Source organism: Clupea harengus, chromosome 3 (assembly GCF_900700415.2).
Source record: "Clupea harengus chromosome 3, Ch_v2.0.2, whole genome shotgun sequence".
NCBI classification, from domain to species: Eukaryota; Metazoa; Chordata; class Actinopteri; order Clupeiformes; family Clupeidae; genus Clupea; species Clupea harengus.
Window position 1 is genome coordinate 817602 of NC_045154.1, and position 27172 is coordinate 844773.

Here is a 27172-nt window from a genome sequence, read left to right on the forward strand (position 1 = left end):
TGTGTGTGTGATTAGGTCAGATGTGTGTGTCTGTGATTAGGGTGGGTGTGTGTGTGTGTGTGTATGTGTGTGTGTGTGTGATTAGGGTGTGTGTGTGTGTGTGTGATTAGGGTGTGTGTCTGTGATTAGGGTGTGTGTGTGTGTGTGTGTGTGTGTGTGTGATTAGGTCAGATGTGTGTGTGTGTGCGTGCGTGCGTGCGTGTGTGTGGTGTGTGTGTGTGTGTGTGTGTGTGATTAGGGCAGATGTGTGTGTGTGTGATTAGGGCAGAGGTGTGTGTGTGTGTGATTAGGGTGTGTGTGTGTGTGTGTGATTAGGGTGTGTGTGTGTGTGTGTGTGTGTGTTACGCCCCAACTTTAGTGGCCCTATGGGGCGAACAAACATTCCACCACTGACCCAAAACAACTACGAAAAACACCTTTAAAAAGTATCAAATCCATAGGATTTATTAATACCATCACTCCATCACTCCATCACTACATGACAACCACATCAACACATAGCTGTACAACAAAAGCCCAAGTCGCGAGGCAGCAAGACCAGCAGTCCCCTACTTAGAAGCCTCTCCTCTGCAGCAGTGAACTGGAATCTTTATCTGCTGCTTGATCACCTGGCCAGGTGCAACTCATCTGGCAATCAGGGGGAACACAACCTGGGCAGAGCTACAGAAAAGGGAAGGAAAGTGACAAAGAACACAACACATGTGGTCGTAACACCCCCACCCTTAAAACAATGAATAAACAGTGAGTCACATACAATAAGACTAACAAGTTCACTGTGACGGTACCAATGTTTAATCATTGTACTCTAAAACAAAAATAGGGACTACTTCTTACAAAAAGGTGTTAACTTAAAGTCAGAGGGGAATCAAAAAGCTTGCCGTTATGACAAACAAGGTCTAAGTTAATTCAAAAAGGGCCAACAAAGCTGCTGCTACTTGATGCAAGGATTGCAGCCAAACAGGTAGCCATAAAAAGTGGGTCCCACTCCCACAAGACACAAAATGGCTACCACCATGAGGGGAACGAACAAACAAAACCTGAACGAAGTTACTGCATTTTCCCACAACCATACACAGCACCACAGGTGACCAACACAAAGTGGAGTGCAACAGCCACAAACCCACAAGGGTCACAACAAGTAGACCACCTACAAAGTTGCTGCTATTCCAACAACAACACACAAGACCCAAGTGAAGTGAACTGCCACCACCACAACACAAAATGGACACCACGTGGTCTTCACCCACATACACAAGCTACCGTGATGGATGCAAGAAACCAGCAACACACAAAGTGACCTAATCATGTAGTGGGTGTGGCCCTCCAATCCAAGATCCACTGATCTCTGGAGTGACCACATCCCACAAACAAAAAGGGCACTACACAACTGATTAGCTGCAATTCAAACATGTAAGAGCATCAACACAAAAGTGGCCCAACCAAACGTGGACTGCAACAACCACAACGCACAAATGGGTCACACAGTAGTCATCACTACAAACAAAATGTTGCCAGCTTACACCTAAGCTGCAACCAAACAGTAGTCATCACTACAAACAAAATGTTGCCAGCTTACACCTAAGCTGCAACCAAACAGTGACCCAACAAATGTGGAGTGCAGTATCCACAACTCAAAGGTCACGCACCACAAGTCACTGCTCTCAATACAATTTCAAATTTACAGCATCACAAGACAAAATGACCAAATAACAAGCAGAGTCACTGAAAGATCACCCCGTTGCTGTGCAAAGTGCAAATGACTGGACTCAACCTGTAGAGATGCACCCCAAGCTGCCTAACAAGATGGCTAACTAGCCTAGCTAGTCTTCAGTGGCGCCCCGGGAGGCTCCTTTAAACGTTGAGCTCTGTAAGCAGGCAGCAGACCCAATACAAAGCCTACTGCCCTACTCAGAAAACTTACCCACGTCCAGGTATACCACCAAAAATAAAAAAGGCAAAATAACAAAGTGGCAAGACTCTATTGTCTTGCCCGACGGCTATCTAATCACGATGCTCTCAAAACTCCAGGTCACTCAGATAACTTACCAGTCACAAGCACTTAACAAACAACAACAAATGATCTAACAAAAAGATGACCACTACAACACAAAGGCAATTAGCTACTCACAAAACCTTACAAACATTTACCTCATGGATGTTCAATCCTGGACGAGCCCCCAATTGTTACGCCCCAACTTTAGTGGCCCTATGGGGCGAACAAACATTCCACCACTGACCCAAAACAACTACGAAAAACACCTTTAAAAAGTATCAAATCCATAGGATTTATTAATACCATCACTCCATCACTCCATCACTACATGACAACCACATCAACACATAGCTGTACAACAAAAGCCCAAGTTGCGAGGCAGCCAGACCAGCAGTCCCCTACTTAGAAGCCTCTCCTCTGCAGCAGTGAACTGGAATCTTTATCTGCTGCTTGATCACCTGGCCAGGTGCAACTCATCTGGCAATCAGGGGGAACACAACCTGGGCAGAGCTACAGAAAAGGGAAGGAAAGTGACAAAGAACACAACACATGTGGTCGTAACAGTGTGTGTGTGTGTGCGTGTGTGTGTGTGATTAGGGTGTGTGTCTGTGATTAGGGGGTGTGTGTGTGATTAGGGTGTGTGTGTGTGTGATTAGGGCAGAGGTGTGTGTGTGTGATTAGGGTGTGTGTGTGTGATTAGGGTGTGTGTGTGTGTGTGTGTGTGTGTGATTAGGGTGTGTGTGTGATTAGGGCAGAGGTGTGTGTGTGTGTGTGATTAGGGCAGAGGTGTGTGTGTGTGTGTGTGTGATTAGGGCAGACGTGTGTGTGTGTGTGTGATTAGGGCAGAGGTGTGTGTGTGTGTGTGTGTGTGTGATTAGGGCAGAGGTGTGTGTGTGTGTGTGTGATTAGGGCAGAGGTGTGTGTGTGTGTGTGTGTGTGTGTGTGTGTGTGTGTGTGTGTGTGTGATTAGGGCAGAGTGTGTGTGTGTGTGTGTGTGTGTGTGTGTGTGTGTGTGTGTGTGTGTGTGTGTGTGTGTATGTGTGTGTGTGTGTGTGTGTGATTAGGGCAGAGGTGTGTGTGTGTGTGTGTGTGTGTGTGATTAGGGCAGAGGTGTGTGTGTGTGTGTGTGTGTGATTAGGGTGTGTGTGTGTGATTAGGGCAGAGGTGTGTGTGTGTGTGTGATTAGGACAGAGGTGTGTGTGTGATTAGGGTGTGTGTGTGTGTGTGTGTGTGTGTGTGTGTGATTAGGGTGTGTGTGTGTGTGTGTGTGTGTGTGTGATTAGGGCAGAGGTGTGTGTGTGATTAGGGTGTGTGTGTGATTAGGGTGTGTGTGTGTGTGTGTGATTAGGGCAGAGATGTGTGTGTGTGATTAGGGCAGAGGTGTGTGTGTGTGTGTGTGTGTGATTAGGGCAGAGGTGTGTGTGTGTGTGTGTGTGTGTGTGATTAGGGCAGAGGTGTGTGTGTGTGATTAGGGTGTGTGTGTGTGATTAGGGTGTGTGTGTGTGTGTGTGTGTGTGTGTGTGTGTGTGTGATTAGGGTGTGTGTGTGTGTGTGATTAGGGCAGAGGTGTGTGTGTGTGTGTGATTAGGGCAGAGGTGTGTGTGTGTGTGTGTGTGATTAGGGCAGAGGTGCGTGTGTGTGTGATTAGGGCAGAGGTGTGTGTGTGTGTGTGTGTGTGTGTGTGTGTGTGTGTGTGTGTGTGTGTATGTGTGTGTGTGTGTGTGTGTGATTAGGGCAGAGGTGTGTGTGCGTGTGTGTGTGTGTGATTAGGGCAGAGGTGTGTGTGTGTGTGTGTGTGTGTGATTAGGGTGTGTGTGTGTGATTAGGGTGTGTGTGTGTGATTAGGGCAGAGGTGTGTGTGTGTGTGTGTGTGTGATTAGGGCAGAGGTGTGTGTGTGTGTGTGTGTGTGTGTGTGTGATTAGGGCAGAGGTGTGTGTGTGTGTGTGTGTGTGATTAGGGCAGAGGTGTGTGTGTGTGTGTGTGTGTGTGTGTGTGTGTGTGTGTGTGTGTGTGATTAGGGCAGAGGTGTGTGTGTGTGTGTGTGTGATTAGGGCAGAGGTGTGTGTGTGATTAGGGCAGAGGTGTGTGTGTGATTAGGGCAGAGGGGTGTGTGTGTGTGTGTGATTAGGGCAGAGGTGTGTGTGTGATTAGAGGTGTGTGTGTGTGTGATTAGCCTCAAAGGTGTAGCTCTAATCCAATGAACTATTTGTGCATGTGTCTGTGTGTGTGTGTGATTAGGGGGTGTGTGTGTGTGTAATACTGTTGGTGTCTGTTGTGCGTGTTTTACAGCAAGTCCATTAAAGTCTACAAAAGCACTTAAGTGACCCAGGTTTGTATACATGACATCATGATTAATAGATGACAGCACTGGTCACAGATGTAAAGTTTGCTTGCATTCCCCCTGTCATAGTCCTATGCAGTGGAGATAGATAGATAAAGGACCTCCTGTGTCGCTCAGTCCGTGAACGTAGCGTGTTGAGCCGCCCGCTACGGAGGCTGCTGGACTGTCCTGCCAGGACATGGTGGAGGGGGTGGTTAACATTGCCCGTGATGGCCAAGAGCTTGCCCCGCATCCCTCTCTCCACCACAGTCCCAAGTGAGTCCAGATTCTGCCCCACCACTGAGCCCGCCTTTCTGACCAGCTTGTCCAGCCGCCCAGTGTCCCTCTTAGACATGTTGCCTCCCCAGCAGACTGCAGCATAGAAGAGCACGCTCAGTGCATTGGTTCAGGCTGTGTGAGACTCAGTGGTCAGTGGAACGAGGGTTGAGGCATGAATTGTCTGTCTGCAGTGTGACGTTGATGAAGATACTAATTGGGCATCATCATCATGTAAACTTGCAATGATCAGTGAACCTTTATTCAGGTTGAATTTGTATAAATGATACAGTACTGTTTGTAAAATGTGCTCCTTTACATCCATGAGTTGTGTCCAGTGTGTGTCCAGTGTGGACAGTCCGAGGATGTTTGTTTGTTTTGCCAGAACAGGCTGTAAGATTGACGTTGTTGTCCACGAGAGACTCGTTTGAAAAGCTTGAGTGTTTTCTGAGGTCAGAGATGTTGATATGTTTTCTCCAAAGTGAGCGTCTGCAGACTCAGAATGAGTTGGACAGCTTTCAGAAACAAATATCAGTGCCGTGCTGTTTCCACCAGCCTGACTGTAGACCAACCATTCTCTACCTAGCATGTGCCTGTCACAAACTGGAGACTTGAAACAAAGAAATAGGATGCAAACGCTCAAGGCGTGTTTTACTGATATAAATCAAAGTGCCACAATGGGCAAACAAGGCAGAGACCACAGGACTGGAGAACAGCACATCTTGCTGATCACAAACAATTACACACAAAGACAAAGGAAAAAGCCCAAGGTGAGACAGGTGAGAACCAAACATGGAGGGAAAACTAAGAAGTGAGGGAAATACTAAAACACAGGAGAGGATGAACGGACTGGAGTAGCATATGGAGCAAGAGCAGGAACAGGAACAGAGGAGTGTGCAGCAGAGGTTGTGACAGTGCCAATGAAGGGATATTTTAGAAAAAAGGAAAAAGAGTTGTACGAAGCATCGAATGAGTTCCATGACATATCACCACCCTATTCCGTATAAAGGCATTAACATTGTTCCTGCCCTCACACTCAAATAAATAATAATTGTTGTTATTGTTAATATAGCAATATGAATCACACTTGTTTTTTTTGGGGGGTTATCTGTTGCTGTGATAATGTCTTTGGCGTGGCCACAAGCATATCTAACTGTCCATTCTGAAAATGTGCAAAAATATTCCCAAACATGGTCTAGTAGACGATTGGCCATTGATTGGGTCATGAAAGAAAGGATGCTCTTCCCAATAAACATTCCTCTTAACAGGAATAAACCCACGTGTGTTTAGTTATCGTCCCACCTGTCAATAGAATATGGACACACTTCTCAATCCTCCAGGAGGATCTAGCGCAGTGGTTCTTAACCTGGGTTCACTCTCAGGGGTTCGGCAGGGGTCAAGACACACACAGTATAGCCCGGTTCACACTAGCAATGTCGGGTCGTTTTTATATATACCTATGTTTTGAAGAAATCATATTTTATTTTTCCAATTACGAAGGGTTCGGTGAATGCACTGATGAAGCTTGCAGGGTTCAGTACCTCCAATAAGGTTAAGAACCACTGATCTAGAGACTGCTCTGGGGGCGGCACAGGTGTCTCAAGGCCCTGATGATGATGACCTGCGTGGGCTGAATGAGGCATTCAGATGGGAAAGGTCTGTGCCCCAGAGGAGTGAACACACACACTTAAACACACACTCTTACCCCCTCAGGCCAGAGGAGTGAACACACACTCTTAAACACACACACTTACCCCCACAGGCCAGAGGAGTGAACACACACTCTTACCCCCCTCAGGCCAGAGAAGTGAACCTGGGCCTTTGAGCCACACGCACCAGGCACCAGCAGAGGGGCAGATGACAGACAACAGACATAAAAGCAACAAAGGTGTTGGTGCAAACTTTACAATGTTTCCGTGGGCACACAACGCTTAGAACAGTGACAGGAATTCTTCTTCTAAAGAGTATCATAGAAAAAGTGATAAATTCAGTTCAAGGCCCAAACTTCATTTCATCACCACAATTAATTGCATGATGTCTTCTCCAATTCCCCAAAGACACAAACATATTCCAAAGCTTCAAAACAATACTATGGTAGTCATCAGTTGATTTTTTGACCCTGTAAATATAGTGGTTAGTTTTTTATTCTTTCAAAAATCAAATCCAGTCTGAAAACTCAAAGACTTTTTGAAATTCCAGATATGCACATTCCCACGGTTCTATGTGAAGCGCCTGTGATAAAACACCCCCCTCTACGGTGTGTGCCCCTTCTTTAAAGACTCCTGAGGAGCTGACGGATTATTTAATGAGAGTGTGGGTTAATTGACGGATTATTTAATGAGAGTGTGGGGTAATTGACGGATTATTTAATGAGAGTGTGGGGTAATTGACGGATTATTTAATGAGAGTGTGGGGTAATTGACGGATTATTTAATGAGAGTGTGGGTTAATTGACAGATTATTTAATGAGAGTGTGGGTTAATTGACGGATTATTTAATGAGAGTGTGGGGTAATTGACGGATTATTTAATGAGAGTGTGGGGTAATTGACGGATTATTTAATGAGAGTGTGGGTTAATTGACAGATTATTTAATGAGAGTGTGGGTTAATTGACGGATTATTTAATGAGAGTGTGGGTTAATTGACAGATTATTTAATGAGAGTGTGGGTTAATTGACGGATTATTTAATGAGAGTGTGGGTTAATTGACGGATTATTTAATGAGAGTGTGGGTTAATTGACGGATTATTTAATGAGAGTGTGGGTTAATTGACGGATTATTTAATGAGAGTGTGGGTTAATTGACAGATTATTTAATGAGAGTGTGGGGTAATTGACGGATTATTTAATGAGAGTGTGGGTTAATTGACAGATTATTTAATGAGAGTGTGGGGTAATTGACGGATTATTTAATGAGAGTGTGGGTTAATTGACGGATTATTTAATGAGAGTGTGGGTTAATTGACGGATTATTTAATGAGAGTGTGGGGTAATTGACGGATTATTTAATGAGAGTGTGGGTTAATTGACAGATTATTTAATGAGAGTGTGGGGTAATTGACGGATTATTTAATGAGAGTGTGGGTTAATTGACGGATTATTTAATGAGAGTGTGGGTTAATTGACAGATTATTTAATGAGAGTGTGGGTTAATTGACGGATTATTTAATGAGAGTGTGGGGTAATTGACGGATTATTTAATGAGAGTGTGGGTTAATTGACGGATTATTTAATGAGAGTGTGGGTTAATTGACGGATTATTTAATGAGAGTGTGGGGTAATTGACGGATTATTTAATGAGAGTGTGGGGTAATTGACGGATTATTTAATGAGAGTGTGGGGTAATTGACGGATTATTTAATGAGAGTGTGGGTTAATTGACAGATTATTTAATGAGAGTGTGGGTTAATTGACGGATTATTTAATGAGAGTGTGGGGTAATTGACGGATTATTTAATGAGAGTGTGGGGTAATTGACGGATTATTTAATGAGAGTGTGGGTTAATTGACAGATTATTTAATGAGAGTGTGGGTTAATTGACGGATTATTTAATGAGAGTGTGGGTTAATTGACAGATTATTTAATGAGAGTGTGGGTTAATTGACGGATTATTTAATGAGAGTGTGGGTTAATTGACGGATTATTTAATGAGAGTGTGGGTTAATTGACGGATTATTTAATGAGAGTGTGGGTTAATTGACGGATTATTTAATGAGAGTGTGGGTTAATTGACAGATTATTTAATGAGAGTGTGGGGTAATTGACGGATTATTTAATGAGAGTGTGGGTTAATTGACAGATTATTTAATGAGAGTGTGGGGTAATTGACGGATTATTTAATGAGAGTGTGGGTTAATTGACGGATTATTTAATGAGAGTGTGGGTTAATTGACGGATTATTTAATGAGAGTGTGGGGTAATTGACGGATTATTTAATGAGAGTGTGGGTTAATTGACAGATTATTTAATGAGAGTGTGGGGTAATTGACGGATTATTTAATGAGAGTGTGGGTTAATTGACGGATTATTTAATGAGAGTGTGGGTTAATTGACAGATTATTTAATGAGAGTGTGGGTTAATTGACGGATTATTTAATGAGAGTGTGGGTTAATTGACAGATTATTTAATGAGAGTGTGGGTTAATTGACGGATTATTTAATGAAAGTGTGGGTTAATTGCAGTAGGGAGGGAAAGGTATTTCAGATGAATTTCAGGGCGACAGTGGTACAGGAGGTAAAAGAAGTCGTTTAGTAATCAGAAGGTTGCTAGTTCGATTCCCTGTCGAAGTGTCCTTGAGCAAGACGCTGAACCCCGAATTGCTCCTGATGTGCAGTGTGCCATCAGTGTAAATGTAAAATGTGTATACATTCTAAGTCGCACATATGTACGTCGCTTTGGATAAAAGCGTCGACTAAATGTAAATGTAAATGTAATGTAAATGAGCCTGAGAGCTTGGGCACTGCCTCAGTGGGTTCACTGGAAAGCTGAAAGGGGGGATGAGCTCATCCTGAACGGCATACTAGATGCCCAGCCAAGCAAAATGATGATGGCCACTTGATCTCTATTCAAAATGAACTCAGTGTAAGTGGGACAGTGGCATGTGAGCCAGGGCCAGTGTGGGTTCTATCTCTATTCAGAATGAACTCAGTGTAAGTGGGACAGTGGCATGTGAGCCAGGGCCAGTGTGGGTTCTATCTCTATTCAGAATGAACTCAGTGTAAGTGGGACAGTGGCATGTGAGCCAGGGCCAGTGTGGGTTCTATCTCTATTCAGAATGAACTCAGTGTAAGTGGGACAGTGGCATGTGAGCCAGCCAGGGCCCAGGGGGGCTTGTGTGAGGGGACAGCATGAGGGATTTGGGCAGTGTGTAAACACATGACACAGACGTCCTGCATTTAGCAGACGCTTTTATCCAAAGCGACTTACATATTTGCGACTTACAATGTATACACATTTTACATTTACACTGATGGCACACTGCACATCAGGAGCAATTAGGGGTTCAGTGTCTTGCTCAAGGACACTTCGACAGGGAATCGAACTAGCAACCTTCTGCTTACTAAACGACTTCTTTACCTCCTGTACCACTGTCGCCCCCACTGCACATACATATATCAATTTGGGCAGTGTAGAAACACATGACACAGACGTCCTGCACATACATATATCAATTTGGGCAGTGTGTAAAACACATGACACAGACGTCCTGCACGTACATATATCAATTTGGTTTGTTCATTTTTGTCTACTTCAACAGTTCTCCTCAAAAGAGTAATAACAGGCTTTCCATTGTTGTATTAGCCTAAGCAACTATTTGTAGCATACATCTAAATGAATCTGTGGCCTTGAGCTGGCATTTCATTAGAGTGTGTGTGTTAGGACATAGAGCAGTGTGGTGTGTTCTCCCCCAGAGGAGAGCAGAGCAGGCCCTGCCCTGTACCCTTCCCTCGTGGCCCATGTAGCAGGCTGGTGTGAGGAGGGAGAGAGCGCTCCACCACATCTTCATCCTGGAAGTGTCATTTGGCGATTGTGTGTGAAGGGTGTTGGACAGCTCCTGTGTCTGTGTCCACATGTGTTCCAAAGGTGGCTTGGCCGTGACGGGATGTCAATCACAGGAGAGCAGTCAGGGCTGCCAATCCTAGATCCGCACTTCTAAAACCTGGCCATACGAAAACAGGAACGGGGGTCGAAGACCAGACCAGACCACACAGTTTTATCAGCATTCCTAAACCTTCACCACACTACTTGCCACGGCACCATTCAAATTCAACTGATTTTAACAGCTAAAGGAACCTGTCCAATGGCCACTCTAAGTATTCTACTGGAGGATTTAACAGCCCATATTATGCTCCTTCAAAGCAAAATCTAATTCTATGAACACTGGGCATTTATCTCACTAATCATTCTGTTCAAAGCTTAGTATTGCTGGTTGAGGATAGACATGGATCGCAGAGGTGCTGTCATGGCAAAAAGTGACCGGGTGCCAAAAAGAGCCCGGGTTACATAATGCTAAGCGTTGGTATAGCAACTGTCACTCAAGAGTCGTTCGAAAGCCAATATTACATAACCCGGGCTCTTTTTGGCACCCGGTCACTTTTTGCCATGACAGCACCTCTGCGATCCATGTCTATCCTCAACTAGCAATACTAAGCTTTGAACCGAATAATTAGTCAGATAAATGCCCAGTGTTCATAGAATTAGATTTTGCTTTGAAGGAGCATAATGTGGGCTGTTAAATCCTCCAGTAGAATACTTAGAGTGGCCATTGGACAGGTTCCTTTAGCTGTTAAAATCAGTTGAATTTGAAAGGTGCCGTGGCAAGTAGTGTGGTGAAGGTTTAGGAATGCTGATAAAACTGTGTGGTCTGGTCTGGTCTGTGAGAGTAGAGCAGAGACGTGATCCTTCATCACACCTTTCACCATTGTGAGCAGGATGAAAAATCAGGCCATTAATAGCACGTCCACCTTGTTTTAGAACATACTGTAGATGGTCCAATTGAATTAGGAATTGTGTTAATGTAAATACAATTTGAATACAGTCTTAAAGCCTTATTCAACTCCAAATCATCCTTTTATGAATGAGCAGAATGTGGAGTCATGACAACCACAGGATACAGGATATGGCGTCACTGATGGAATACTGTCATGCCAACTACAGCCACAGATGTACTCCATACAGGATATGGCGTCACTGATGGAATACTGTCATGACAACCACAGCCACAGATGTACTCCATACAGGATATGGCGTCACTGATGGAATACTGCCTGTTGCTACTCTGCTTTTCCTTGGGTACTTGGTGACCTATCCATGAATCTGCACAGGTAGGGAGGACTATGATTCAGTGTCCAGCACAAAGGGGAACATTTGGCTCCAAGATTTCAGCGGCTACCTACTACCTACACCACACAGAGCCCCGGATGACAATGCAATACATTTTGAATATCAACACTATTTTCTTACATTTCAACCTTTTCGAAAAAGCACTCCAGTTCGTACTAGTGAGTGAAAATTAGTTACACACGACACATTTAAACTCTTAAAAATTTTGACAGTTAACGCTATCTCAAAACAGAAGATATTACCTTATTCCTCTCAAATCATTCAAGTGGAATCAATAACTTTTCAGTTGATGTACAAATACACTATGAAATGCCACCTTAAATACTATATAGCAGGAGACAACATTTCTCTGTCCACTTTCTTAATGATGTCCCACATGGACTCCTGAACCTCCTGTATTATCTGTGCTTCGGACTCTGCACTTCACAATCTATTTCACACAGCGTGCTGCTCTCCGGCGCTCCAGAAGAGCTGGGGCCTTGTGTTGAAGTTGGAGAGGTCCTGTTACATTTCTCTCATCAGATTTACACAGGGCAATGAGAAACGCTCTTATTAGCTCACGGACGGCGGCCACATTCTGGGTTAAGATGATCATGACTCGTGAACGCAGCTCAGAATGGTAAAGGCAGTGTTCTACTCGCCCTCGGATGTGTTCTCTGGAAACACAAAGGAAAGCATGCTTTCATCACAGAATAAACCCCGTATAGGTTTACAGTGGTACAGTAATTCAAAGGCCCCTGTTCTCTAAAGAATAATAATTAACATTTTACCTGCTCTGTTCTTATTTTAAGTCAGTTGCTTATCAAATATAAAAAATGCTCTGTCAATAAAACACAGTATCTGTTCTCCAAAAGTTTGATCAGACAATCTCATTTCCTAAACATCCCTTTCCATGATTCTTTATTCACTCTTACATTCCATGGAAAAACAGCACAAACATAATTAAATAAATGGTAGGTGACCGTTTCATGTAACAATGAGAAATATCTTTGGGTCTCTTGCTTTTTTAGTAAATGAAGGAGAAAACAAGGGCAGTATAGTCTGCCAATAAAAGGATCTATTTCAATAATTGCTCAGTAATTCTTGGCTAAAGAAACCCCGCAGTTGGTTAAGAAAAGCGTAATCTTTCAGTTGAGTGCACGGCAGCAAAAGGCGCAGAACTCCCCCTTTTCCTCCAAACCCAGCTTGCCTTTGTGGCTCAGCGAAAGCATCCCTTTCTGTACGTCAGTTATCAAGAGCCGTGAAATCAGTTTTTTATTCTCTCTCTCTCTCTCTCGCTCTCTTAACAAACAGCGACTAATAAAAACGCAAATGTTCACCTTGTGTAAACAAACCGAGGGCACTCTAAGTAGGATTCAGTTGTGGTGTTTAATTTTCAGTATATCGCTTTTACAGTGAAATATTACTAATTCATTAAAATAAATACTTAGGCCAAAAGCAATTACTGTGCTTAAAGGCCTAATTAAAGACTAATCTAGGACGTCGAATCACACAAATACCAAATAGACCATTCTTGACCATATAAATAAGGGACGAAAGTTTCAAAAATCATAGCAGAAACGTTGCTCCAACTTAGTTCTTTTTTAAGGAGGCCTAAAAACTAGGCTACTAAATCTAAATTTAAAAATGGCTTATGGCGTAATTGCTAACCAAAAATGCATTTTAGAAGATTGTATACTTTTTAGTTTGGTTTATAACTAGGCTCATGGCGGTGGTTGGGTTACTGCTAAAACTCCATTTCCTAGGTTACGTCTCTACAAATATAGAAAGAAAGAAGTCCTTCACAGGCAGGTGTGTTTCGAAAGCTGATTGGATACAGGAGCCCACTCACTCCACATTATCCTGAAAGGTTTTCTGGTTTTGTATTATACATTAGGCTAATAAATACATCCATTGTCTCATAATGTCTTAAATTATGGAGAAACGGAATGCACAATGCGAAGGAATGACACCCAAATTGTTTCTTGGCACACTAAAGCCTCCTCTTCAATTAAGACTGTAGAGGGAGCTCAAGGGTCGGATTTTGTAGTTATATTTTCTAGACCATCAAAAAGTGTGACCGAAAAGGGTTGGTGTTGAAAGCAATTACAGAAAACAGAAGACCAGTTAGGCTACTACATGAACGTAGATAGAATTAGCCCTACCACTGGTGCTATAAAAACATATTAAATTTTCCATCCGAGTTACAAAGTCGGCCGAATGCTATCGAGATGAAGGAATTTCTGTAGAGAAAGAATTCTGAGCCATTTAACATTAGACCTTGTTACAAGTGAGAATAATGTAACGTCTGTGTTTTTACTGTGAGTAGTAAAAACGTGCACAGGCCAGCCTATCCCAAAAATGAGAATAAAGATGAAGCATGTTGCAATATTTTTAATAACCAAAATATAAAGCTTTCACAGATTCTTATATACAATTTCGTTGTATTTGCCTATGATCAAACCCATTTAAACACATATTTACATATTATGTAGGCCCTAGACACGTAACGTTAAAAACCGTTTAATGTGTTGTTACCCGTTGGGCATGCTTGCAATTTAGAGATTACCCTTTCATTCGGAACCTCTGAGCTAGGCCTAATAACGATCAGGCTACCCAGCACTAATTCTCATGATCTGATAAAAGGGGGAAATCCATCTAAACTATCTGTAATAAAAATAGGCTATTAAAAACAGACAAAAAAACAAACAAACGCAATTTGCTTCATTTCCAAATTAAACTTTTATATTTTTAAAGGCACTGTATTGTTTTGGGGATGGCCTAAAGCATAACGGCAATAGTTTGTGTTATAGTTTGTGTTAGGGCAATCTGTCATCATGTTGTATTGACACGTCAGACCCCCATATAATAGAACTATGTGATATTTGTGTGAAGTTGTGCTTTTAAAATATGGAAGTCGGCTAAACCACACACGTATGACGCGCTTAAACATAATCATTATAGACTCCAGGACAGCTATATGATAACCTGCAGAATCTTTTTCAATTGCAGTCACTGCATAATATAAAATACTTTGTTCTTGCATTTTCCACAAATGGTATTGAAATAAAAACGACAAAAATAAATTAATCCCAATCCCACTGAAACCCATTATTTTACTAAAAAACGAATTGAGCAGTAAAGCGCAGGCTATACACTCAACACTCACTCACATCAGTCCAAATGGCATACATCTAACTGTGATCCTTCCCATCTCTGTGCCTGTATAGGATGTTATTATTCAAAGAAACCTGTTTCGCAAGTTCAAGATAATGATCGTTTAAAGCAATTTGATGCGATGAAAACGCCAGTTTTGTCCAACTTGGAAGTTTCGTGACTTCGCACGAGAGGGGTCTCTGTGGCGCTAAAAGCGGGTGAGTAACAGGTGCGGAGTTCCTGTTCGGCAGAGGAGACTTTCTAGGGTTGTCTGGCATCGTTGCAGTCTCAGCCAAAGACCAAATTTTTGGTTTTTGTGGTAGGGTGAAATTACTGTGAAGTGGTTCATGGGTATCTTTACTTTCATCACTGGACTGTGTAACGCTTGGCTGAAACAAACCATTGTTCGCTTGCTTGGCCGGGTCCTCGCAAGTACTTTTGCTTTCTTTCATGGGATGCTCTAAGAATTTCACGTCATGTCTGGGTATGTCTTCGTTAGCATCGGATATCTCAGAATCACTTTTATCAACTCGTTTCCTTTCGGAATTGTCATCCTGATCATCTGAATCGTCCTTATTTTCTTCTTTCTCTGCATCAATATTTTCCAAGTCAATTTCCTCGTCGTCGTCTTTATCTCCGTCCCCGTCGTTGTCGCTTGGATATCCATTTTCCTCTTCGTCGGTTCGACTCTTTGGAACCCAAGTCATTTTATTTTCCTTCTTGAGTCTCCGTCTGGCATTGGCAAACCAAGTGGACACTTGAGTCAGAGTCATTTTAGTGATAATGGCCAGCATGATTTTCTCGCCTTTTGTTGGGTACGGGTTCTTCCTGTGTTCACTCAGCCAGGCCTTCAGTGTGCTCGTGCTTTCACGCGTGGCATTTTTGGGTCTATTTGGATCGCCGAAGTGACACTGGCCATAAGGGTAAAACGGCGAAGGGTGATGAGAAAGTCCGGGGTGCTGTATGCCAGGGGTGTCCTTTAGTTCATAATGAGCGCCCTGATGATGTGAAAGGAGAATAAAAAAATTAGAACACATGCTGTCTCAAATGCTGGATTATAATCAATTTCAAATCAATCAATTTTGTCGAAACATCGTTTATTATAGCTCGTTTTAATTTTCGAATATCCATTTATGTTACAGATTTGTTTTGTATGAACATAAGCACAGAGCAGAGGCCTCAATAAATGACAATTACGCAAAGGACTGCAGCCTACAGATCCCCGTAAAAGTTTGTCACTGAGAAAATACGTTTGCACGTGTACTTTCATCACATATCGTAAACTGGTGCGCAAAATATCGACAAACTGTCGTCAAAACATTATTAGGCTAATATTTCAAGAATATATAACTCATTAAAAACCTTGCATGAAAAACATGTGACGTTAATTTTAGAATAATTTCATTTTAAGTAGAACAAATAAATATGGTCAACTTACCATCTGATTTAAAATAGCAACGTCTGTTGTTGAATAAGGGAGGAAAGCTCCGTATCCTTGTGTGGCTGCGAAAGGTGCTCCGTACATCGTGGATAACACATTGGAGAGGGTGGCCGACGGACTAAACTCCGTCCCAGCTCGGCCGTTTGCTACGCCGTGACGCTCGGAGAGGCACGGTGGTCTTATATACTGATATGCCAGTTGAGGGAGAGACATGGTCATACCACAGGTTGCAGCCACCACAAAGGGGTCCACAATCTCAAACCTTGACAAAGTGATCCAATTTAAAGCAGTTGAGTAAAACGGCAACCGTCCTGCCTTTGAGAGCGAGATGAAGCGCTTTCCCTTTGGCACTCTCCTCCCTGACTGCACTTGATCTGCCTACTCCGGGGTCAGGTCCTCACAGATCGCCTCAGATGAGAGCGTTTGGTGTGATTGACATTTCTGCTCCCTATGAGGCTCCTCCCCTTTTGTTCCCAAAGCCACACACTGGCACAAACTCCCCCCATTCTCTGTAGGTGTTTGTTGTTTTATTTTTCGTCTTCGTGCTCTCTCTCTCTCTCTCTCTCTCTCTCGCTCTCATTTGGGCAAAATAACAGTGTTATGTGCAGGTGTACTGAATTACAGTTTTAATAGTAATTGTAAAATTAATAAAAAAAATATATTTAAAAGTAGGCCTATGTATTTGCATCTCACTATGTCTGTTTAATAAATGAAAACTCAGTAGAAATGGGATTTAGGGCACACATTATAATTATGGTTAACATTGTTGAGTTTCCCAAGCAATGTGTGTACAAGTCACAGCACTACTGTGGAGATAAGGTTGAATTGCTGTTCCCTTTACCTGGAGGGGAAAGGGGGAAGAATGGGATTCATGCCTGCTGCTCACCTGCATGTGTGTGTGTGTGTGTCCTGTGTCGCCTCTATATATGCACGTGTGTGTTCCAATGTGTCGTGTGTGCCATTAAAAACCTGACAAAGGTCTTAATTATTATTATTATTGACAAGGTCATGGAGACACTGGTCCGTATGTTAGTCTCTGACTGAGTGTCTGGCCTGATATGTCAGGCACTGAAAAGTATGTAGAAAAATTCAGATTTTAGGCAAAGACACATTTTGATTGTTTACACCACTCTTCTAGTGTTGGGCAGTGAGGTGAACGTCTCTGTACCCACGGGCTTCCAGTATACTCGTCTGAACCTCACCCTCACCCTCACCCTCACCCTCACCCTCACCCTCACCCTCACCCTCACCCTCACCCTCACCCCCACCCTCACCCTCACCCTCACCCCCACCCTCAGTCAGAGTCAGGGCTTCCAGTATACTCCTCTGAACCTCACCCTCACCCTCACCCTCACCCTCACCCTCACCCTCACCCTCACCCTCACCCTCACCCTCACCCTCACCCTCACCCCCACCCTCACCCTCACCCTCACCCTCAGTCAGAGTCATGGCTTCCAGTATACTCCTCTGAACCTCACCCTCACCCTCAGTCAGGGTCAGGGCTTCCAGTAAACTCGTCTGAACCTCACCCTCACTCAGGGTCATGGCTTCGTCTGAACCTCACCCTCACCCTCACCCTCACCCTCACCCTCACCCTCAGTCAGGGTCATGGCACCAAGGGAACCTGTGAGGAGAAGGGTCCCAGACTAAGGCAGATCCAGCAGCTTTGGGCAGTAGAGGCAGACACACAGTACAGTATATGAGCACGGAGGGCAGTAGAGGCAGACACACAGTATATGAGCACGGAGGGGTAGCCCATAGGGCCAGGACTGTTAGCATGAAGGCCTGAAGGACGGAGGCTAACACACAGCCTGTTATGCCTGTTGGCCTCCGTAGCTGGCACAGAACTAAGTCTAGGTTTGTTTAGGGGGATTTAAGTGCTCGCTTTCTTGCTCTCTCTCTCTCTCTCTCTCTCTCTCTCTCTCTCTCTCTCTCTCTCTCTCTGCCTCTCATCAACTATTCAGTTGGTCTTTTGTCTGTTTTCACATACGTAAATTGAAACGAATATGTAGCAAATTCATTGAAAGATGGTGTAAGGTAGATTTCTATCACATTTGATCAACCCAAGCTCTTTGCTGCATTGATCTTCGCTGTGGTTTTAAGCACATCTGTGAACTTAAATAATTTCCAGGGCCTCCTAGACATCTGGTTTTTAGAGTTGTAATGCCTCAATTAATAACACTTAAAATATTGTATTAACAAAAGAAGACACAAACAAGAAAAAAATAATATTTGCCCAAGTCTGTCTCTCTCTCTCTCTTTCACTGGAACCAATCCAGTCCTTTTAGCCAGAAGAAAGAGCCCCCTTCTTACACTCCAAATGGATGCTTTCACAGCCAGTTAGCTTTAAGTAATAGATGTGTTCAGTCAAGCTGAAGAGACAGCTCATTTTCAGTTCTCCTCTGCTCTTCTCCAGCACAGATTACCTTGGTTAAAGAAATGAAACAGACTGTTTGCCCACGGCCTCGGCAGTCAACTGTGGAAATGCACGAGTCCATCTTCCCCTTAATGTACACACGAGTGTTCCCAGCTGTGGTGGGGTTACAGGTTAATGAGATGTTTATTCAGCTCGCTCACTTGTTTTTGTTTTCCTGTGAAGTTCAGATAAGTGGCTGACCAATGAAGCTTGTTATTACAGCATTACAGAAACTCTGCCTGATCTGTATATAAATCTCACCGTCCAATTACAAGAGGCAATAATTCTGCACTCAAGCTGGTAATGAGGTCTAATGCCTTTGCTTTTTGCTAATCCCCTTCGGATGATGTTGGTGCGATCAGATGTTGGGTTTGTAATTAGACTGGCAGAAAAATCATTATTTCATGTTCAAATACAAAAATGAGGTTGGTGGGAAGTTAATGTCTCCATGCTCTGCGAAGCATGGACAAGAATGTAATGATTTAATTACAACTGCGAGTTCTTTTGGATGAGACCAGTGGTAGAAAAGGGTTTTTCTCCCACATGTTCATAAACGCTTCACTATCCAGAAACGTTTGGATGCCAGTTCACACACACACATGGGATAGGAACAAAATGTCTTTCAAATGAAACACAAGTTACATCATGAGAGGCGTTACTCTTTTGATTTTTATATTTCTAAAACAATTGTTCTCGGGACTGATGCAAACACAGAAAAGAGACAAATACAGAAACAACTGGCAATGGTCTGAAAAAGGGACAAAGACCCCCCCCCCCAAAAAAATAGGTTTGGTCACAACTTTGACTTCTTGTAAAACATGATGTCAGCTGTGTTAATCAACTGTTTCGAGTCGCTCCCCTGTACTCATGAATGTGGTATCTGGTGTGGTATGACACCACTGTCATTTAGACCACTGAGATCACCCAACCCAACCAAGGAGGGTTATTAAGATGGATCCCTGAACATGTACAACATAACACACTCTATGGAAATGTGTTTTCCCCTATACATAGCTTTAGGTATTTATACCTATAGCTCCTCTCAAACACAACAATATGAACCTCTAAAATGTTTGTTTTTACTCTGGAAGGTTCCCTGCACAACTGCGTCCCCATAGACTATTGAGGTTTGCTGAAGATATAATCCTAGATTAGTTCCTAATGATAAAGGATAGCTTGAGAAGTCAAAAACTGGAAAAGCCTGTGAGAAGGTTATAACAGAACACATGTCCATCCCTGACCAAAGATGGACAGTTTACTTCACTTGGTCCCCGGGTGCTACAAGCTGCCCACTGCTCCTGGGGGGTCCTTGAGGAAGGACGGTCCAGGATGGGAAAAAGCAGAAAATACTGTAAATTCACCGCGACCTCAGGCCTACCTGCATGTGTGTGCGTGTGTGTGTCCTGTGTCGCCTCCACATATGCACGTGTGTGTTCCAGTGTGTCGTGTGTGCCATTAAAAACCTGACAAAGGTCTTAATTATTATTATTATTGACAAGGTCATGGAGAAATAATATATAATATAAAATAATAGCCAAAAATAGCCACTCATTTGTTCATATGAATGCAGTATTTTCAACATCACTTGAAATAAATCAATAAGGTTATAAATTAAATAAATGGAAAAGGTTTAGGTTGCTAAAGGTAATTCGTGTCACATATCCAGATTTTCCAACTAGTGTGGGTCATACAAGCGAACTAACATTTACGAATGGACATCAAAGAAATAATGCACTTATTACATTACATTAGTAACTAAGGATATGATTTTGGTGGAAAAAGCCATAACAGGTGATTTTAAAGAAGAAAAAAAAGAGTAGAATGGATGAAGAGGAGCGATGTAATATTTTCAAAGAAGTTTGAAGTTCATATTTACAAATATTTGTCATTAAATTGAAACCGTTTCTGGATGAACCTAGTTGATAGAATAAATGAATGCCTTTCAGTTCTCTCTTTCTTTCCTCATCGCTGGTCTGCTCCTTCTCTCTATGTCTTGATTTCTGTCTTCTACAGTTTTTTACTTCCACATTCCCTTATCATAACATTCTAAAATATGAATAAGCGTTAACTCCATGCTTCCTTTTCAATAGGGTGTGGGTTTTTATTGGCACCTCTTCAGGCGTAGCTTCCAACTCTACAATCCAAAACTATTAATATTTATGTGTTGTTTATTGATTTAAAGGTGTTGCATGCATGAAGCAGTTATATGCCAAATATTATTAAAGATGTTGATAAGTTTCTCTGAAGAGGTACACTTGAGTGGATGCATTTTGCCAGCCCCGGTGATCTGTGAAATCCAATTTAATACAAAGCAGACTTATTTACAGTGAGTCCAGAGATAAGCAGACCTGAATGACTTCTGTCTGAAGCTATTAGAGATGAAGGGGCATGATTTTCAATTCCCTTTGTGATGGGAATGAACTTTCAAAGAAAGAGGCAAAAATTGTTTCTATCCTTAGGCAAAGTGTGCATATTGTGTGTTTTATATGCTAATTGTTATAGATATATAAGTGTACTGGCTGGCTTCGTGATGTGAGAGTATAATAATGTAGAAGAAAAGCGGAAGGTTTCGCAACGAGAAGATCCTAGAATTTGATGAGGCAAACATATGAGTCTAACCCCAGAAGAATCCAATGCACACGGAGATGAAGTGAAGTGAAAGCCATGAATCCAAACACCAGCAGCACCTGGAGTGTGTCTCAGCAAACAGACAGAGTGAGTGGTAGAGGGCTTTGTGTTTCTAATTCTAACCCCCCTCCCCCCCCCCCCTCCCCCCTCCTGGAGCCTAGTTGAATCATGATCAAGCCCCACAATTACCACATTAAACTTCACTTTATTAGGATCTGTCTCCAGACGCAGGTAGCAGCAGCAGACAGTGATATGAGAACCCTTGGTACATTTACATACAAATTGAAGATTTTATATTCATTTATTATTATTATTATTATTACTAATCATCCCAGTAGTAGAGCTTCAACAACACTGCATCAGCCCCGTAACCACATTTGGGTGACATTTCTCCCCCCCCCCCCCCCCTGCATTAGTATGACAGGGCAGGCAGAGGATAATGTAGCAATGATTACTTTTTCCATTGAGAGCTCAAACGCTTTCATTTTTCCTGTCATATTGAATGAGTGTTAAAGAGGGGTTGTTTGGGGGGGGGGGGGGGAGGCTGGCGTGTGTGTGCCCAGTATGCTGGGGGAGTTGAGAAACAGTGATGGTCATATTAAACAACCATTAGCAGACTAAGCTCCAAGATCCATTACAACACCCCGCCGCCTCCTCCTTTGAGTCTATTCGGTGAGTCCCAATGACACCTCTGCACCCCCACTCTTCATTTCGGCCACAATCATCACCCCCTTTTTCACTTTCTCCCTCCTCCTGCTAAATGCATTGCGATGGTAATTTTTGTAATTGTTGAGATAAAGAGTGTTAACAAGCCCCTTAATTGAAATGTACAATAAATAGCGAGCTGTGGTCTCTGTGATCTCCTGTGCGGGAAGCGGCAGTGGAGGGAGGCTCCATCTCTCAGACCAGGTGCTCCCCTCTGCTCGTCTCCAGGTTCACTGTCTTCCTGACGGCTGATGTCTGGCCTGTGCTCCAGCAGAGAACGCAATGACATCAGAATCAGAATCAGAATCAGAATCAGAATCAGAATCATCTTTATTGGCCAAGTACATTTCCACATACAAGGAATTTTTCCTGGGTTTAATTGCTCTCAATGTACTTAAACTGAAAAATATGCATGCAACAGTTTAGGATAATAAATAAATATAATATATAATATAATAATAAAATATAATAATCTGTGTCAACTGTTCACTAGAGTGACGGCAAGGGGGGGAAAACTGTTCCTGTGTCTGGTGGTTTTTGTGTAGATAGTTCTGTAGCGCCTGCCAGAGGGGAGGAGCTGGAACAGATTATGTCCAGGGTGCGAAGGGTCTGCAATGATTTTCCCTGCCCGTTTCCTGGCTCTGGATGTGTACAGGTCCTGGGTGGTGGGCAGGTCGGCACCAATAATCCTTTCTAATATACATCTGTCTTCATATTCCACCAGTACTCTCAAGGAAACCAACACCTGAGCTGCCTGCAGAGTGTCCTCTAAAAAATCATTTTTAATGTCTTGTCATTTTTTGACTCCCACGGTTTTCCAGGCCTAAGAATGGACACTTTACACTTTACTGACATGTTTTGTGTATTGTGCAATCTTTAATGCATCACTTTCAATTCTAGCCTGGCATTGCCATCACGTCACACAATGAATTCATACAAACATACCACCGGATTTCCATTGAGTTTGGGGTATTGCTAAATAGGGTACATTAGTCAGTCAACATATTTTCATGTCATATGTTCCCTGGACAAAGGCCTATATCTTTCAGTTTTTTATGATTTTTTCAGTTTTCCATCATTTTATCCACAGACTCAAATACAGAACCTGTGCATGATCAATAACAGCCATAATGTTCCTAGATTTGTGCCATTATCTAATTAAATTCTAATATGTAATGCTTTTTGTTTATTACCGCCCCCCCCACACACACACACACACACACACACACACACACACACACACACACACAGACCCACAGACACACACACACACACACACACACACACACACACACACACACACACACACACACACACACACACACACACACACACACACACAGCCTGATAGCAAGTGTCTGACGGTAGTATATAGTTATGGGATGCGGTCTGTAGAGAGTTGTAATAAGGCATGTGTGACAAGACCTCCAGCTTCATTAATAGGATAATCCTGCCACAGTCTCCAAAACAGTGGGGGAAACTGATTACACTAAGGTCAGATAAATTTACATTTAGTCATTTAGCAGACGCTTTTATCCAAAGCGACTTACATATGTGCGACTTACAATGTATACACATTTTACATTTATGGCACACTGCACATCAGGAGCAATTAGGGGTTCAGTGTCTTGCTCAAGGACGCTTCGACAGGGAATCGAACTAGCAACCTTCTGCTTACTAACCGACTTCTTTACCTCCTGTACCACTGTCGCCTGAAAGAGGCAACAGGAGCTGACTCTTAGCATAACCAGTTCATAGTGTTCACATGGTTTTGTCTGTTCACTACTTGAGATTCATTTCTAATTTGTAGTAGTAGAGCTCCAGCACATACAGTGCCCTCCACAATTATTGGCACCCCTAGTGAATATGAGCAAAACAGGCTATGAAAAAATAGGTCTTTGCTGTTCATCCTCTTGGTCTTTCACTCAAAATATTCACAAAAATCTTACCTTTTCATTGAAGTAAAATTATTGAAAGAAAAAAAAACTGTTGACATTAAATTAATATTTTTCCCCAAAACATGTGTGCCACAATTATTGGCACTGTTTAGCTCATATTCACTAGGGGTGCCAATAATTGTGGAGGGCACTGTAGCACACTGTAGCCGTGATACCATATATCATCATGTGTGAAAAATGTTAGATTTAAGTGAGTGTAGGGTCCAATATTTCTTTCACTGACATGATGTTACAACTGACTAAACTGAATGTTGTCAATGATTATTTTTTGTTTAGAAAAAGTGACACTTTATAAACGTCTGTAAACAAGGCATTATTGCAGCAAAAAACAGACATGGTCATTAACACAATTATTAGCACAGAACTGGTGTTGCCTGTGCTCTTAATATGGTCACAGGAAAGATCCTAATTCTTCCAGCTCGAAGGCAGCACTTTTTTCTCTTTATCTAAGATGTGGAATGAGATATTGTGAGGCACGTTAGTTCCACCCTCTCTTATCTCTCTCTTTCTGACTCTAAATCATGAATGCAGTGCAGCCGCACTGGGACACTATGTCAGATGGGACAGGATCACGGCTATGAGGAGGCTTTCCCTCGCTACAGAAGGGATTCTTTCCCTTGCTACAGAAGCGATTCTTTCCCTTGCTACAGAAGCGATTCTTTCCCTTGCTACAGAAGCGATTCTTTCCCTTGCTACAGAAGCGATTCTTTCCCTTGCTACAGAAGTGATTCTTTTTGCCACAGTGCTATGAGGAGACTTTCCCTTGCTACAGAAGGGATTCTTTCCCTTGCTACAGAAGCGATTCTTTCCCTTGCTACAGAAGCGATTCTTTCCCTTGCTACAGAAGCGATTCTTTCCCTTGCTACAGAAGCGATTCTTTCCCTTGCTACAGAAGCGATTCTTTCCCTTGCTACAGAAGTGATTCTTTTTGCCACAGTGCTATGAGGAGACTTTCCCTTGCTACAGAAGGGATTCTTTCCCTTGCTACAGAAGCGATTCTTTCCCTTGCTACAGAAGCGATTCTTTCCCTTGCTACAGAAGCGATTCTTTCCCTTGCTACAGAAGCGATTCTATCCCTTGCTTACAGAAGTGATTCTTTTTGCCACAGTGCTTTCCCTTGCTACAGAAGCGATTCTTTCCCTTGCTACAGAAGTGATTCTTTCCCTTGCTACAGAAGCGATTCTTTCCCTTGCTACAGAAGTGATTCTTTCCCTTACTACAGAAGTGATTCTTTTTGCCACAGTGCTATGAGGAGACTTTCCCTTACTACAGAAGTGATTATTTTTGCCACAGTGCTTTTCCTTTTCCACACAGGAGCCAAACCTGGGCCTCTTCCACCTCACACTCCCATTAGTTTTCCATTTGTCAAGCTGAATGTGCCAGCAGTCCATGCTTCTGGGGGGGGGGGGAGCTCAAACGGGCTAATCCCATTAGCAGCTCCCCCCAGCCCCCAGTGAGGAGGAGGAGGTGGAGGAGGAGGGTTGGCTCGCTACCCAGCCTCCACCAAAAGAGCAGTTAGCACTCAGCCAGCCACACACTCCTTGCTTTTAACTGGGTTTAGCCTCGGCGCACAATAGGTGTGTAATTTCAGGGTTTTGTTGTTGAGCTGAAATCCAATCACATACATGACTGGTAGATTACAGACACAACAACACAACAACACAACAACACAACAACACAACAGAAGAGAAAGAAGAGGAAAGAAATGAGTATGAGTAGCCGCAGTTCTCTCTGAAGCAGCACCATTTAACTCAGACACACCACTGATGTGCAATGTTAACTAAGGCAGGAGATTATGTATTCATTATCGTCTCTCTTTTCAAGGGCCGCGGGCGCTGTGAGTACTGTGAGGTGCCTGGGATTTACCAAAAGCCTATGACAATGTCCTATTTACATAGATAGTTCAATGGGTTAGTCAAGCAATCATATTTTTGATGAAGAACTTTGCTTTTCAGTGGTACCAAAAAAAAGACTTGATTTGCTTATCAGCTTGAAGTTCTGATAGGACACTATTCCACTGTTGTTTGGAAATCTGGATAGCTGCATAGTCAAGTGTTTCATTTATGGAAACCATACGACTCACAATTAATGTAGGGGAAACAATTCATGTTTATGCAATATAGTGTATCTTTTTTGTACTGCAAACTAGAAGCAAAACAGCCATCATATGAACGGTAGCACAGTCCTTCAGCATACTATATCCAGCCCTCCATGTTAAAAGTCTACCCCTTACATCCTAATAGTCTCCATGAAGGGACTCTCGCTGCATCTTGGGAAGAGCATTGCTAATACTCCCAATCACAGGAAGCACTAGTATCTACAAAGCCATTATCCGCTCTTTCAACTTGATGAAATGCTTCTAAGGGGACTGATATCATGTCTTGTCATTAGACAGAGGAGAGGTTAGGTGTACATCTATATATGGTAATATACATTTCCTGGGATTTATATCCTCACATCCATTGTCCTGTATATGCATGACGTTCGTATAGAATGCAATTATCATTTCTGAATGAATAGAATCAGAAGAAAGGTAGCCGTGACTCACTGTGGTCTATTTGATGTTGTATTTACTCTTTTGTTAGAAAAACTGATGATCAGTTCGAGCATCACAAACCAGATGATTATTTTGTCCATATAAAATGTGCAGCATTTCCCTACAAGCTTTTCTATTATTCTTTTGAGACATTCCCAGTTTATTAGATGTAGGCTAGTTGTTTTTAAAAATATTGCAAAATTGCATCATTCTCCTCCGTTCATTCTTTATACCTTCCTACGTTCTCCGCTGGAGTACATTAATAAGTGTTCTTTTGAAATACAGCCTCTCATTCAGTTCTCTACTGTGATAACAGCTCTACAAAGGCTGTAATCTTATACTTGATAAGTTATAACAACACCATCGACATTTCCCTTGGACTTTGCTACCTCCAGTATAATCCAATATATATATATATATATATATACTGTATATATTGTGTATGTATATATACTGTATGTGTGTTATATATATATATATACTGTATATATTGTGTATGTATATACACTGTATGTGTGTTTAATATATATATATATATATATATATATATATATATAAACACACATACAGTATATATATATATATATATATTGGATTATACTGGAGAGTTTATTTGGATGATGATTGTGGATGATTTATATTTGATGTTTTCCCCTTACAGAACAAACTGTCAGTTTCAGGGGTTTTGAATAATAAATATGGATGATAAATAATGCAGGAGCTCTTTAGAGAAATGGATATCTGTGTGTGTGTGTGTGTGTGTGTGTGTGTGTGTCTGTGTGTGTGTGTGTGTGTGTGTGTGTGTGTGTGTGTGTGTGTGTGTGTGTGTGTGTGTGAGATATGCAGGAGGAAACAGATATCTGCATAACAAGGAGCAGAGGGGAGCGTGCTGAAACTGATACGGACAATTTTCAGTC

At 42.4% G+C, this 27172-nt stretch overlaps 1 protein-coding gene across 1 annotated transcript; it reads right to left on the reverse strand.

The window, feature by feature from the left end:
* Nucleotides 1-13794: 13794 nt before the first annotated feature.
* On the reverse strand, nucleotides 13795-16570 carry LOC105908729 (iroquois-class homeodomain protein irx-3-like). The gene is made up of 2 exons (XM_031562568.2): nucleotides 16010-16570; nucleotides 13795-15569 (listed from the first exon to the last, which is right to left on the reverse strand). Exons 1-2 carry the CDS (start codon nucleotides 16229-16231, stop codon nucleotides 14610-14612), a joined length of 1182 nt encoding a protein of 393 aa, XP_031418428.1. The 5' UTR covers nucleotides 16232-16570; the 3' UTR covers nucleotides 13795-14609.
* Nucleotides 16571-27172: the final 10602 nt, after the last annotated feature.

Excerpts from the sequence above, each read along its gene's own strand:
- LOC105908729 (XM_031562568.2), bottom strand. The coding sequence starts at position 16,231 with ATGACCATGTCTCTCCCTCAACTGGCATATCAGTATATAAGACCACCG. Across the intron at positions 15,570-16,009 it reads TTGCTATTTTAAATCAGATG|GGCGCTCATTATGAACTAAA; the intron begins GTAAGTTGACCA and ends TCACATCATCAG.